Genomic DNA, 15,592 nt, shown 5'->3' on the forward strand with positions numbered 1-15,592 from the left:
GTGGCACAGTCAGCAGGAATCGTTTTCTTTATTCCCCTTCGCTTTGTCAACAAATGATTTGCTTTCGAGGCTAATTTAGAAAATCTTAAATTGTGTGCGACCTCTGTGAATGGGGGCTCTAATGAATGCATGAGTGGTTGAAGAAATGAAAGAGAGACAGATAGGTGAATGGGTGGGCAGAGAAAGGAAGAGGTGGGGTTTGATCACAGGACAGACCATCCACTGAAGCGCTTTATTTCCCTCCGAAATGTTGTGATGATATCCAAGCTGGGGAAGCAATTCCAGTAATTTGGTTCCATCATCAGTTGACTAATCGAATATAAAACCTGCATGATTATTTCCTATATCTTATACGTATTTGTTAATTTTTTTTTCATATTGTGGGCTCTTTTTGTTTTTTTCTTCCTGCTGTGATGACTGAATTTCCCCACTGTGGGATTAATAAAGTCAATCAAATCTTATTTGATCTTATCTTAAAAGCATCTTGGAACACAGAGCACATAGGACTCAAAATGTACTTTTACTTTCCTGTAAAAGAGATTTACTTCTTGGATCTCAAGTTCATACAGGCCTTTGAAAAAGATGCGTGTAGTGAGGAGATAGGCATTCACTGCAGCAATGGCCTTCAGTCCATATGGGGTAGCATGTGATCAGTCTGTGGGGACAACACTAAACCTGTCAAGTCTTTCAGCACCATGGACAGAGACCGGTCCCTGATGTGACCCTGCTGGCGGTGAAACGGGGTATGAGGCCATGATGTAGTTACATACTCTGATGAAATGGCCCCTCGTACATTTTCTTTATCATCTCCGTCATCCATAGTAAAAAGACATGTCCACACATGTCCTATATGACATTATATTTTACCCCTCGTTCAGGATGGACAATGAGAGGGTTTCTGACCTCTAACGAAGGACGCACAGTTCCTGACTGGGAGGCAAAGGCGAATCTTATGAATGGCTGGCCTGATGGTAAAACGGAGAGGGAGGCAGGGACTGGTAGGGGTAGCTTCTTGTTGTCAACATAAAAAGACTCATTTCATTGGTGGAGACGTGTTCAGTGAAAAAGTGGTTTTATTTGCTGTATCTGAGCCGGACCGGTAAAATATTTGGGTGGAATGTATCTCCTCCATAAAGCCCGCAGTTTGTGGTAACTGTTGCTACCACGTGTTGCCACAGAGTCGTTTAACTTCAGTATCCCGAGGCAATATTTGTGAACTGCAATGACTCGCAAAAGAGTGTGGAAAATGTCAGGTTTTGGGTGCAGCTCTGAGCGCGCAGTGAGCGGATATATCTGAGGGCATTTATAACTGAAGTCCCGAAATTCCCTGCTCGCTTCGCCATGCTAAGGAATCCATTCAGAGAATTTCGCAGCGTTAGTCATCGCAACAACTATCCGCAGTGTGTGTAGTAGTCGCTTATAGCCTCCCTTGCACCTCTTGCACTGGAGATCCACAGTGGGCGCCTTGCAGGGCTTGGCTACAGACGCACTCTAAGCCGTGTGTCTGTGCACTTCGTGCGTGATTTCTCTTGCACCCACTTGCAGAGGTTTAACACAGTCGACCGGCATGGTCACATGCCGGTGGGGTCCGTGGCGGTGGGCCGGTGGGTGCCCGGGTCATTAGGGTGTTTGCGCAGGACGTGGCGAGCCGACGCCAGTGACCGGGCAGGTGATGTTTGCGCACGTAAGCTGCTCGCGTTTGATGAGGGGCGCAGGGGACGCGGCTGGAGGGTGCGCGCTACTGTTGCAACGCCTCACCGGATAACCACTGCTATCTTATCCTGTCCGTTTGTTCCTGCTCGGTTTTTGTTCTCTTTTTTAAAAAAAAATTTTGCTTACCGACTAACGGATTTGCAAGAGTGGGACTCTTGACAATCGAAATAAGTGGATAAGGGACCCGACACTGCGTGTACGTGTGCGTGGAGTGCGTATCATATCTTGTGATTCCCCTGTACGCGCAAGCCGCTTTTTTCCTTCCAGAGAGGCAATGCGCCCACCCATGCGATGCTAGCCTATTAGCTGGAGAGAGAGAGAGAGAGAGAGAGAGAGAGCGAGAGAGAGAGAGAGAGAGAGAGAGGGAGAAGGGGAGAAGGGAGAGACAGAGAGAGAGAGATTTCAGCCCTGGATTCGAGAGGAAGCTAATTTACGAGTCTTGTTTTGCCTTTCAGGAAAAGGGGAGATACGAGGGGGAGGGTGGTTGGTGAAGGAGAATGCAGCAATCACATTTTTAAGCATGCAGAAGCGGGCAGTTTCCGGTTCCTAGGCTGGTGTGTCCCCCCATCCGACGCCAGCAGCCGTATGGGGAAAGCAGCGGCAGACACAGATGGCATGGACACTTCCACAAGGTCTGCCGCTCTGCCCTGCCTGCTCTGCCGGAGCCCGTTCGCCGCCGTCTCTCTCTTCCAGCTCGCTCCGCCGCCCAGCAGCACTGCAGCACAGCACAGGCTGACGGCATGAGGCTTGATCCAGTGCATTTCTCCATGCTGGTCATCGGGGTCTCCTTCGCCTGTTACGCCCCGAGTCTCAACTCCCTCCAGGACCAGGCGTATAGATCAGCCGTGGTCATCGAGGGCGAGGTGCGCTCCTCCCCGGAGAACGTCTCCTCCCGGGAGCCCTACAGTGTGAATGTCAAAGTGCTGGATGTGTGGCCCGTCAACAGCGGCGGCCTCGAGAGGGAGCAGCTCGTGACCGTCGGGGACTTCGGTTCCGAGGCCCCGTGCACCACGGTGGAGAAGGACCACAGATATATCTTTTTCATGGACCCGACCGCCGAGCCCTTGGTATTCAAGGCATCGTACGCCCCTGTGGACGCCAGCGAGCCGGAGCTGAAGAAGGATGTGGAGAGAGTGTTGTGTGAGGACTGCGGTAAGTTTAAGGCTTTTCCATTATACCTGCCATACACTCACAACGCACATAAGGGCCACTGGAGCTGTCACGCTGATGTAAGGAGACATACACCACTCTCTGGCTGCGCGTGCACGTGTGTAGTCCATACAGTATGTCAGCGTGCATTCACGCATGCATGCGCGCGAGCCGATTGACACTTCAATCCTCCATAACCCGGTCACCCATAATGAAATGAGAAGCGTGTCAGGAAATGTGTGTTCTTCGTGTTATCTGTGTGCGCGCGTGTGTGTGTGTGAGTGAAAAGGAGAGATGGTTAAATCTCCGGGTTAAAACGGAGCTAAACCGGGGTGAAGCCAAAAAACAGCTTCCTCTTCCAGAAAACTTGTGGAGCCTGGATCCCAGCAAGATCTGCATCATCACATCATTACAGAGAAGTAGCCTACATGTGGAGTCTTAAGGTGGAACACGGGCAAAGCCAAAGGCAGCAGCTCCTGTGTGTGTGTGTGTGTGTGTGTGTGTGTGTGTGTGTGTGTGTGTGTGTGTGTGTGTGTGTGTGTGTGTGTGATGGCAATCAGGGACGGCAACCTTGTCTTGAAATAACCTCCTTTCCAAACTTTGTCTTGTTGCCTTCAGCCGCTGTTAGCTGTCAAATCTGGTGTGTTTTATGTCCGAAGTTGTGGCAAAATCCTGCCAGTGCCAGTGTTGACTGCAGTGACAGGATGTGGGTGGTGGTAACACCTCAAATCTCTAAACTTGTTGTCAGTTTATACCATTTATATAGAAAAATGTGCTTCTGTAAATCAAATGACAGAAACTGTTGTAGCACCTCCTGGTTTTTAAAACAGATAATTCACAAAAACTGGATGCAGCGTTCAGGAAGGCAGAAGAGTCGGTTTAACCAGGATGGGTTTTACTTGAAAGCAACAATCTGTACTTGGCACTAGAGCAAAAGGTGTTTTAAGATGATGGTTGTGCACTTTTTGCCTTCATTTCTCTTATATGTCAAAGGTTATTCAGAATTTAGGTCAGCTCTTTATCTCAATTAACACACGAATGACGTTTTAGACTGAGATTTATGCATATTGTATATTATTCAATCTGCTAGTTGCAAAGGCTCTTGACTCTCAATAGTTCCTATAAAACAACATTGACTTCTTAAAGATAAATTATGATCCGCTCCACCTGTGTTCTCATCATTGAAATGCTACACTGCCTTTAAGAAGATGTAACAATTAGCAGCATGCTGTGTTAAAGCGTCCGTTTGTGCTGGATTAAAACCTGAGTGGAGAAGTACACAGACAGAAAGCACCAGTTTCCCCTCCTGCACAAAAAGACTGAATACGATCTTAACTGTGGAAGTGTCACACATTTCTCACATCCACGTCTTAAGAGCATCAGTTTTAAACCTTCGGGGGGGATTTGTCATCTTTGTTACGTAAACGTGAGGACAAAAAGCTTTGAAAGTATGACAATAAAATGTGAACATCTTCAAATCCAGACTAAACACAGTTCCTGTGCGAACCAACATTTGTCTATTGTATAAAATCCCAATAGGGACCAACTCAGATGTCTTAACAAAGTGTTCATCCTCTGTTTGAGACGACAACGTGATGTTCTATTTTTACCTCCATGACATGCTAAAATTATCGAGTCATTTATTTATGACAGCGCTGTTGCAATCAGTGGAAACACATTTTCCAAGCTGGGATGAGCTCAGGAGAGGAGATACCCACTTATGAGCTGATTTACCCCCTATTAATACGCGCACACACACACACACACACACACACACACACACACACTGTCATGTTTCCATAAGTTCAGAGATCATTACACTGACTTTGATTCATGTCCTGGTGATTGAAGGGAACTATCCCTTTGTCCCTTCTAAGGCAGTCGAGTCTCCCGAACGTCACTGTGTAAATAGATCTATGTTTCCCCAACATGACTAATACAAGTGCAAACATACACACATACTAAGAGCCAGAGATACAGGGAGAAACGACCTAATGAGACACTTGAGAGTGTGTGGTGACACTAGATGCACCGTGGCAACCAACAGCCTCTGAATGTCCACGACATCATAACCACATCAATGTTTGCTACTTTCATCGCTTCTGTTTCTTTTCTTGGACTGATTGGATTAAACTGCAGCTCTAAAACTAATTACAGAAGGGAAAAATACATTTCATATAATAGTCATGAAGTTAAAGGAACACTTTACCCAAAGATGTCTGATTTTTTTGGAGCAATTATTTACTAATAGTATCCTTGAGGGCTTTATGACAATGTCTGTGTTACGGTTCTGCTGTGCTGAAGTTGAGAAGGGACCTGGCAACCAAAAATGAAGATATTATAAATCTCTTTGTAGCTCTACTTGTATGTTTAGTGCATCACAAACACATAAACCTTCCGTAAAGTATCACTAAATTATCCCCTTTTGCAAAATGACCACAGCGTCTTGGCCCAGACCTCCTCTCAGTCGTAGCTCACTCTCCGGCTACACTGACACTTTTCTTTGGGTGGATGCAGTAATGTCAGCGTGGCCGGGGAATGAGCTACGACCGAGCAGGACTCCCAGCCAGCAGTCAGGCTGGAGATGTGCGCGGAGCGACACTGCAGAAGGGTTCAGTTTGAGACAAGTAATTACAGCTCAAAGATGGGTTGGTTCGGGGCGTGTCAGCAGCCGAACCAATCCAAACACACGTCTAAACACAGCGAGCCAATCACAGCCAAACTGGGGGAACACCCGCTTTCTGTACACAGCCCGACCAATTTCTATCAAGATCATATTGTAGCAGTGCTTTGGCCTCAGTTATCAGTCCGGGACCTGCACTATGTTTTCAATGGTACAGTGTAAAAAGCTGTGTTTGGGTTGAATTGAGCTTTCAAGTTCATAGCTGATACTAGTTAAATATTTCGTTTTTACAGAGAATTTAATACAGTTCTGAGTTAGAATTGTTAACAGCAAACTGGTAGCAAAAGAGTGTGTAAAATTTTGGCAAAGGACCGAGGAGAGAGAGACGATTCAGGTCTGCATTTCCTTTACGAGGAGGAACACTGCAGCTGTACTGGGTGGTCAAACGTTTCCGACTTTATTCTGACGGGACAGTAAACACTCGTTTATGTGAAGACGTGAGTACAAGCAAGCATTCACTACGGCATCACTGCAGAGCCAAACTTTAAGAGGATACATCACTGTAGCCCTGCAGACAGCGTTAGCATTTCCTGTTTATTCAGGTGAAGAGCCACTTCTGCCTTACTGCAATAACGCAAAACCACAAAACAGCATAAAAACAATGAAAGAGCAGCCATTCTACATTACTTAGCTTATTTGCTGGTGTTGTCGGACTAGCAGCGCCTGTCAAACTAATATGCTGAATTTGTGGGTCACATGAGTATACAGAAACCACGTGATGTCAACATTTGTGATTGTAATATAAACAAGCATATAAATGCTCATCAGGTTCATCATTTTTTTTGTCAACTGGTAATCAGTTTGCTGTTTCAAGGTTTAATTCAGACTTCGCTCCAGTAAATGTTGACATTTCAAAGTTAGAAGTGCAGACCCCTCGCTGTGAGAGAAATTATGAGACAGTAAATCTTTGCGCACTATAAAAGATAGCAGAGCCATCCTCCAAAAGCAGAGCCAATGTTGATTAAATGGCTGGAGCGGCCAGGCTCCCTCTTACTGTTTATGTTATTGAGTCTGCCATAGCTACTCCAATAAGCTCCCCTCTTTCCCCACTCCGACTCAACCCACACCTCTGATTAACACAGCTGTGGAGTGGTTTATTAACTGGTGATGCGTCGTGATTTTAAAATTTTTGAATAGTCATGATATCTTGAAAAAAAAAATCAAACAGTGTACACGACTACTGACTTGTCTTAAAAAAAATACATTTCCCCTTGTTTTTACCGACCCCTGGTAGTGATGCTTTACTGCCACCAGGATGTGGACAACTGCCATCAAACAACAAAAGAAGGAAAAGAAGGACTTGGTGCTACCAGGTAGATTAGATGCTACAAACAACAGAAACATGCAAAGATGACTACAGCTGGAAAAAAGTTCTGCGGGGAAATGAATAAAAGTGAAGTGCAGGGCAAACTCTGCAGAGTCATTTGAGAGCAAAACACAGAGCAGATATTGAACAATCGACGGCTAGCTTTGTCACCAGAGAAAGTAAGTTTAATGTTAGACGTGCAGAGCGAAGATCGTAAGACATGCTTCTCATCAGCTTTGTTCAGTGTGTGTGTGTGTGTGTGTGTGTGTGTGTGCGTGTGCGTTTGTGTGTGCGTGCGTGCGTGCGTGTGTGTGTGTTCGGCGTGAGGTGTTCGAATAATAGTCGCATGATAATACATATGCCAGTGAATCCGGAATAGCATTTTTTGCTTGAAATGCCCATCCCTCTTATTTACGTGAAGTCTTCCAGATCTGCCGACCTCAGTAGAAACTGGTGTAAGTTTAAGTTACATTTATTGTGAAAGAATGGAGTAGAAACATTGTTCATTAAGCGTTGAAGGCTCTCGATGTTGAGTAACTGATAGGAAATATTTGTTCTGTCCCAACAGCTGTATGTCTCCACTGAGCTCGGCTGGCCTTCACTGCTCCGCTTCACTAATCTCTCACTGTTTTACTCTAAATAACTTCACTGTGTGGACTGCTCACACTCCTCCGTTAAAAAAAAAGTACAAAACCAATCCGATCTGACATCCCAGGCAGTCTGTAGCATTATGTAGGTCTCCTCTGATCATTGCTGCTGGCAAGCCTTTTGAGAAGCATTGACAGTTTTCTGCCTAAAATAGCTTCACCTGATGCCCAAACATGCTGCTGTCACTGATGCTGTACCTGATGCTGCATACCTCCAGTCTCATGCTCTCGCTCTCCCTCCACCCTCCTTCTCTCCTGCTGCTGTAGCTGACTGTAGCTGGAGTGTGTGGTTCAGCTTATGCCTGCTCTTCTGTCAGTCAGCCACACAGAGGAGGAGAGGAACAGAGAGAGAGAGGGAGGGAGGGGAAGAGAGGCACAGATCTTTAGCTTTGAAACTACAAATAGATGCTGCAGTATTACCTACTGTAAAACTTTAAGTAATGGCTAGGTCCGTTTTTTTTTTTTTTTTTTAACCTCGTGGAGAGAGAACACAAAGTGCAGGGATCATTTTATTTTGCCTGGATTGTCTAAAAGTGAATTTACTGCTGTTCTGTAAAATATTGTGGATTTACTCCCGCGTTTCACACGTACATTCATATAAATGAAAGAGCAGCCATTTTTTGAATGTAGAAGTTATATGCTTGAGCTTTGTCTGTAAAAAGGTTTCTGTACAAGTTTGGTACAATCCTGTACAGTCTGTGCAGAGACCACAACCAAACTCTGTGCTCATGAACTCCATCTTTCAACACAATGTTTTTGGCTGATAAACTGTTATTAGTCCAGTATGTAATATACCTGTAAATTAGTGAGATTTACTGGTGTGCATTTGCCTGTTTTTTCCACGTTTTTCCTCGTTTCCAAGCACAACAGTGATTTGATCGCACATCTGGTCTAAACACGCAAACAAAAGACTCGTATTGATCTTCTGGTCTCTCTCTCGGAAAGACACTGAACTTTAACCTTTAAAATGTTCATTTGCACCAAGTCGTCCGTGAAATATCTGAGAACCCTCACAGCTCTAATATTGTTCACTCATGTCAGCATGTCAGCACTGTGCAATAATTTTATGTATACTTGTGGAATAATCATATTAACTCCACTGTACACTACAACTACTTCTGCTGAGAAATTTTATATTTATGTATTTATTTATCTATATGATACTTGTGTTTCTTGTGTGTTTTTAACCTTAATGCACCAACCTGTAGTAGCACTCCTAATTTTACTGTATTTTTGCACAATACATTGAAAAAAAAGCCCTTCTGTTCTATTCTATTCTATTCTATTCTATTCTATTCTATTCTATTCTATTCTATTCTATTCTATTCTATTCTAACTCTCAAATGATGAATTTTGTTGCTAAATTAGAAAGTATGTCTCTGTAAATGTGTGAATGTGTGGTGTGAATGTGTGTAAAGTCCACTGTGTATATAAGCTGTGTAACTGGTCAGTATGCAGTCCGATGACACTGCTTTGATTATATGACTTGTAAATATAAGACTGTGTGTTTAAAAGCAGCAACTACAAACAGCAGCAGTATAATTTCCGTTGGTTAACATGCACTGCTGTCTCTCAGCTCAGGTTCACATCAGTGTGTACAGCAGCTGGAGGGCAGAACCACTGTGGCATTGATCTGCAAATCCCAGAATTAGGAGATTTTTGCTCTGGGGCAGCACGTCAAAACAATCCTTGCAACAGGAAACATATCCGAGGCCACAGCATCGAACAAGTCTTTAAACCAATCCCAGAGAATCAAAGGTTTTGTTCTTTCATTGGGGCTCCCAGATTCAGGTCTCTGTCAGCCAGTGATTAGAAATACGTGTTTGTGAAACACGGTAGAAGCTGATGTAGAGGTTTTCTGGCCCCTCAGTGTGGGTGAATCAGAAGTGCAGCATCACGGACACAATGCTGCATGATTTCCTTAATTAAGAGCCATTCCACCTTAAGAGGGTGAAAAGGTGGAACTCAGACTTACGCACATACTGCTGATGCCAACGAGCATCCAGGGAGATTCACTGGTTGAATCACCGACTTGACTCTCTCTGTAAGTCTGTGTGTGTGTGTGTGTGTGTGTGTGTGTGTGTGTGTGTGTGTGTGTGTGTGTGTGTGTGTGTGTGTGTGTGTGTGTGGCCTCTCACTTGTCTGTCTCATCCTTTTTCCCTTTTTGTTGTGTTATCTCTTGTCTATTTTAGACTCCCTCTGTCTCCTTCTGTCTCTCTCACTGTCCTTGTCTCAACCGAGCATTATACCCCTGCAAACACACACACACACACACACACACACACACACACACACACACACACACACACACACACACACACACACACACACACACACAGATTTGCCAGTTAGCTGTTGCTGTTGCTGTTGCTGCTGTGCTGCAGATGCCCCAGTGTGCTGTCATTAGCAGAGAGATCTGGGGCTGCTATAAATTATGCACACTGAATAACAGAAGGCTGAGGATTTCTCCCCTCTGCTGCCTGCATGAGTGTGTGTGTGTGTGTGTGTGTGTGTGTGTGTGTGTGTGTGTGTGTGTACGTGTACGTGTGTGTGTTGTAGGAGGATGTATAGGCCATGTTTTCACTCATTTCTGACATTATACTGATCAACTTTGCTTGTCGACGTGTGTAGTATCAGCGCACCTCGCTGTGGCTCAGCTCACTCACGACTCTCTACCTCTTGTACATGTCCTTCAGTTATTTAGTGTGTGTGTGTGTGTGTGTGTGTGTGTGTGTATGTGTGTGTGTGTGTGTGTGTGTGTGTGTGTGTGTGTGTGTGTGTGTGTGTCCTAGCTTGTGAATAATGTATCAGCACTCATCTTTTCCAGCAGTCAGCTTTAGTAGAAAACTCTGACACATGCCTCTTAAAGGGACCAGCCCGGTGCCACATGGCTCAGTTTGTGAATGAGAGAGGTCTTTGTGTAACCCCACTCACTCACTCACTCACTCACACTAACACACACACACACACACACACACACACACACACACACACACACACACACACACACACACACACACACACACACACACACACATAGAAGCACACAAATGCAGATGCACTGCACACACCACCCACACACTCATGCAGCTGCTGCACACTCCCTCCTCACTGCATCAGCAAAGTGCCTGTTTCAGACAGGATGGATTTGGCTGACGCGCTCTCTGTTTTTCAGTTCAGATTATTTTTCCACAGAATTAGATTAGACATCAAATTCAGAACTGAATAATTAGAAATGTTTATGCCAAGAACTTGTCAGTTGGCATCGCAGATAAAACATTTTAAAATGTGAAGTTTGCTGGTGTTTGATAATTTGGAGACGTACTCCTCTTTTCTTGGAAAGCCATTTGAATCTTTGCCATTCGGCTCCATAAATCGCCCTGCTGTGCCAGACTGTAGGGCTGGCAGGCAGTCAGCAGAGACCCATATTTGTGAAGTTGTAAAGTGACATTTTCAGCTGTTACTCTGGCTGACACTTCATGAGCAAAAAGTACTGATCTCTTTCACATCCAAGGTGCTTTTGAGCAAGGCATCAGAGGTGATGCTCCGTGCAGCAGCGTGTCGAGGAATAATGAAAAAGAGAATAGATGCTCTGCAAACACTTCCTGGAAAGAAAAGGGTTAAATCATCCCTTTGCTTCTGTATCAGGCTATCTTGGGCTCAGAAAGGTGGGCTATCTTTATCTCTCTTTGTTGTGGCGATCTTTGATGGTGACAAGTAGAGTATCTTCATCTGTCTCCCAGATGTCCTCCTCTGCCTCTCTAGATGTTATCTTGGAACTATTATAGATTTGTGTTTGACAGTACTGTACGTATGATGTGTTGGTTTTGGCATCTTTTCATGTGTCTGTGTGAGGACATGTTTGACCATGAAGAGGTACATTTTGTCTTTGACAAGTGGATTTTCTTTTGAAGAAACATTCACTGAGAAGATGTTGGCAATAGGTTGCCTAATTCTAACTTATGAAATAATATTTCAGCTTCCCTTGCCAGCTTGCTTTGAGATATTTTTTTTTATTTGTGATTTGTTCCATGATGTTACAACTACAACAGCTCCGAAGACTGATTTTGCTTCATTTGTTCCAGATATAAAAGTGTGGATTTCATTCTGTACACTGAGCTCTGAGTTGTTAGAGTTAGTCAAAACATAATGTCGTTAGAGGAGGGTCTCTGAACTGAGACAAATCTTCATCACCTTTTACACCGCTCAGCCACAACATTCAAACTACGGATGAAGTGAATAACATTATTATCTCTTTACAATGGCACATGTCAAAAGGTGGGATGTACTTCAGACAGGAAGTAAACTGTCTGTTCTTGAAGTTAATGTATTGGAAGCAGGAAAGCTGGGCAACTTTGACTATAGAACCATATTTTGGTGGTTTTAATGTTGTGGCTAATTGGTGTATTTTACTTTGTACATACTGTTTATTAACATGCTAAATGTTTGGATTTAGAGTAAAAGAATGTGCCATGCGTCTTTTTAGGCTTTATGAGACACATAAGGCAAATTCCTTAAAGGTTATGGAAGGTTTTGGTCTATATTTTTCTTATTTTCAGTAAATCCCTGAGACTCTTGGCCCTAAGCGCTCTGGTTCCTACTGAACATGTGAATCTTCTAACACAGGTCTCAACTAAATTGAGCATTTTAAAAGGGTTCAGCAATTTTTCCAAAAACAGCTGAGCCCTGTAGTTTTTCACAAACATCACTCAAACAGGAATAAATTTGTGCATTTATCGGAGGGACGATGTCAGCTGCGGATCAATACACATCTGATATTGTATCTATGGCTGATATTGTATTTATGGCAGATTGCGTTTATGCTTGTTGGATGACTCAAAGTTCAGACTTCATGGTAATGCAAGAACATGTCAGTCAATGCAATGGTGTAGCTAACTAATCTTTTTGAACAATTTAGCACAAAGAATAAATTTTAAAACATATTTATATATTCAGTTGAAACTTTGATCAGTTCATTGTTGACTTTGGGATTTTCATGGGATTTTGCTCAACAATAGAGTTTTTCTTGTATTTATTGGCTGATAAAGTTAATATGTTTGAACACAGATTTTTTTTAATATTATTGTGTACCTGTAAATTGTAATATGAGAACATGTATGTTTAGAGAAGTCATTACAGAAGGTCAGGTAGGAAAAAAAAAGAAGCTCAAGGTGAATATAAAGATGTATTCTGCTTCTTTTTAGTGTGTTATGTCGCTACCTTTATTAACCTCATTCACTGATGTCCACTGTCTCTTCATTAATGTCCTCCATTTATCTATATATAAATATACACATATATCACCTGGAAAGCAGCGCATACAGCTCTAGTCGGGCTGCGTGGCTCATCAGTATTTATACGATGCTATTCCAACCATGTTGTAAAATAGGAGAGGTGACCAAGGTAGACTGTGTTTGACTAAAATAGGAAGACTGAGACAGAGGGTACATCATCTGTTCTCTTGTTCCCCTCACTGTTCAGACTTTCATAAATTATTACTAACAAGTGATAGTTTTAATTAACACATGCACGCACACACACACACGCACGCACGCACGCACGCACGCACACACACACACACACACACACACACACACACACACACACACTTCAGACCAGGGCTCAGAGAAAGTCAAATGTCAAATAACTCTAATACCTCTGTGCTTTGAGCACATTTTAATCCAGACCACAAATCACATCCCCTTTGTTATATATTTCATAGAAGTGTTATATTTCTTGTAAAAGACAAAAGTGTCCAGTACACTATGGTCCTTTATTAAACGTCTGGAAATGACAAAACACAATTAATAAGAGTGAGACACAAACTGTCTCTTCAGCATTCAGTAAATGTGCCCTCTGTCCAGTGAAAGTTGGACTCACTCACAATAAATCTCTCGTCGCTCTTCTCTCTTTGGCATCGCAGGCTGACCGACTGATAAAAGAGCATGCAGTGATCAGTTTACTGGGGTTACATTACAGGGTTTCTGGGATTCAGCTTCAAACAGTAAAAGTGGTTCCTCTGTTTGCTGCAGCCAACATGCAAAGTTGCCAAGTGAAGATTTAATCCTCAATAAACCTTCGTCAGTTCAGTGCAGTGCGTTAATTTGAGTGGGAATGGAAATGCCATGTGGGACTCCAATGCACAGTAGTGCCCGTCAGACAAAAGACCAGTGAGTCATTAATTTTTTCATCAGATCTATGTAGTAATTTGATCCAGTGCCATGTGCGGAGACATAAAAGAAACATTTCCAAGAAAGAAAACTAGAAATATGTCAAACTCAAATATAAATACTGTACGTAAAGCATTTACCTTGAGATGAGCCTCATCTGCAGACAATAGCTTCTTCTCAGTACTGTTTTGTATTGTAGAACAAAACAGCCCTCACACACAAAGAAGTCTGAAATGATTTGCCCATAAAAACGTAATCACATCTTTTCACTTTTCCCGTAGCAGTCTTCGCAAAACATGTTTGTTCCTTCAAGTTATATTGAAGAATATTATGACATGATGTGAACACATCAATCACAACACCCAAGTGAACACATGTGCGTTATGATTGGTGAGGTACCACACAAACACCATTTATAACTGTTATGTTATTGAGCACCAGAGAGGAAAAACAGCAGTTTCAGACAATGACGCAGTTGATTCAGATTTGACGTTCTCAGCTTGTGATCATTTTGTAGACTGTCGCAACATGACTGAAAGGCTGTCACTCAAGTTACAGTGATGCTGTGTTCTAAATACCATATTTCTCTAAGTACACTAACAAATAGTGCACTTACTTGTGTGGTACAGCAATTTTGACAGGGGAGTGTTGTTTCAAATCACACACTGCTGTTCTGCACTGACCAGAAATGACCTCAGCATGTCAACACATCACCCTCCAAAATGAGTGCATCCTCCTGGTACTTCTAGTGCACTGCTTGCTTCTGTATTTAACAGTGTGAATGCAATTATGCACTCACAATAGTGAGTGTTAGTGCACAAGTACAACATCTGGAACACAGCATGTGTCAACAGTGATTGTCCAGTGCACACCCTCACTTCTACATGGAAGTTGTTTTCCAGGTGAATGAATGAATTAAACTTTAGTGAAAAGCTGGAAAGTCTAACAGAATATGTCCTGGGACAGCTATTAATTACACTGTTAGCACAGACACTTCTAAGATCTCCGAATGAGCACCCCTAAAAAAAAGTTGCTAATAATCCAATGGATAATTAATCAAATATATTTGACTAATTTAGGGGTTAGCTTTTAACCAGCATGATTGTGTGATCACGTGTTGCTTGTCTGGACTTCATTTTACTGGTGTTTTTTGTTCAGTTTTGTTTTTAATCAAATCTAGACATCTGATCAAGTTCTTAAATTGAGGTTCTTTTTGTCCATTTACACGATCATTACTATACTCTGTTTTGTCCTTATTTAAGTGTTTAAGATTTTATACCATTCATTCTCTGATCAAAAATGCAGCAAGCAGGGCTCTGATCATCAGATAAAGTAGAAACGTAGACATGTGTCATGTGTAAAAGGGGAAACCGATACCGTATCTACAAATGCATTAAACGGCAGTACATACAAACAGGAAGAAAATGGGACTAAGGACAGAACCTTGAGGTACACCACGAGAATTGAATCTTAGCATCTTTGTTTTGTCTTTCAAAGCTGCAGGAGGGCGTCTTTCTCTGACAGTGTCTTTGTTCGGCCTCTCAAAGGGGCAGTGGGACATCTTTCTTCTATAGGATCTTTAGCTCCTTATGGAGGACGGATGTGATCAATGCTTCAATCCCCTTATCAGGAGAATTTTGTCTGTTAGTCTGCTTTACAAGCCTGCAGTTAATGATGTGTGTGTGAGAGGGGGGGAAGGTTGATGGGAGAGATGAGAGGTGGGAAACGGTGGGGTGAAGGGTTGAGGATAAGAGATGGGAGGAGGGAAAGGCAAGATAGCAGGATGGATGGAAACAGGAAAGGAGGCAAAAGGTGAGAGAGAGAGATAGGGGAGGGAAGATAGATGGATGAGAGGAAGGGAGGGGTGAGAGAAAAATAGAAAGTGTTGGTGGAAGAGAGAACAGGAAGAGAGGAAAAAGAGAAA

At 43.1% G+C, this 15,592-nt stretch overlaps 1 protein-coding gene across 3 annotated transcripts in view; it reads left to right on the forward strand.

Annotated features, from left to right (window-relative positions):
• Window positions 1-1,506: 1,506 nt before the first annotated feature.
• The window catches only part of LOC138211163 (pro-neuregulin-2, membrane-bound isoform-like), a 53,738-nt gene continuing 39,652 nt past the window's right edge, over window positions 1,507-15,592 (forward strand). For 2 of the 3 annotated variants that reach the window (XM_069170849.1, XM_069170852.1), the window contains exon 1: window positions 1,508-2,865. In XM_069170849.1, the coding sequence (XP_069026950.1) occupies window positions 2,454-2,865 (412 nt within the window). In that variant the 5' untranslated portion in view covers window positions 1,508-2,453. Of the gene's footprint in view, window positions 2,866-15,592 lie in introns of all 3 variants that reach the window. The other variant, XM_069170850.1, reaches the window with a different exon arrangement.

Source organism: Embiotoca jacksoni, unplaced genomic scaffold, assembly GCF_022577435.1.
Source record: "Embiotoca jacksoni isolate LCO1_2020_lvr unplaced genomic scaffold, fEmbJac1.0.p SCAF_5, whole genome shotgun sequence".
Taxonomy (NCBI): Eukaryota; Metazoa; Chordata; class Actinopteri; family Embiotocidae; genus Embiotoca; species Embiotoca jacksoni.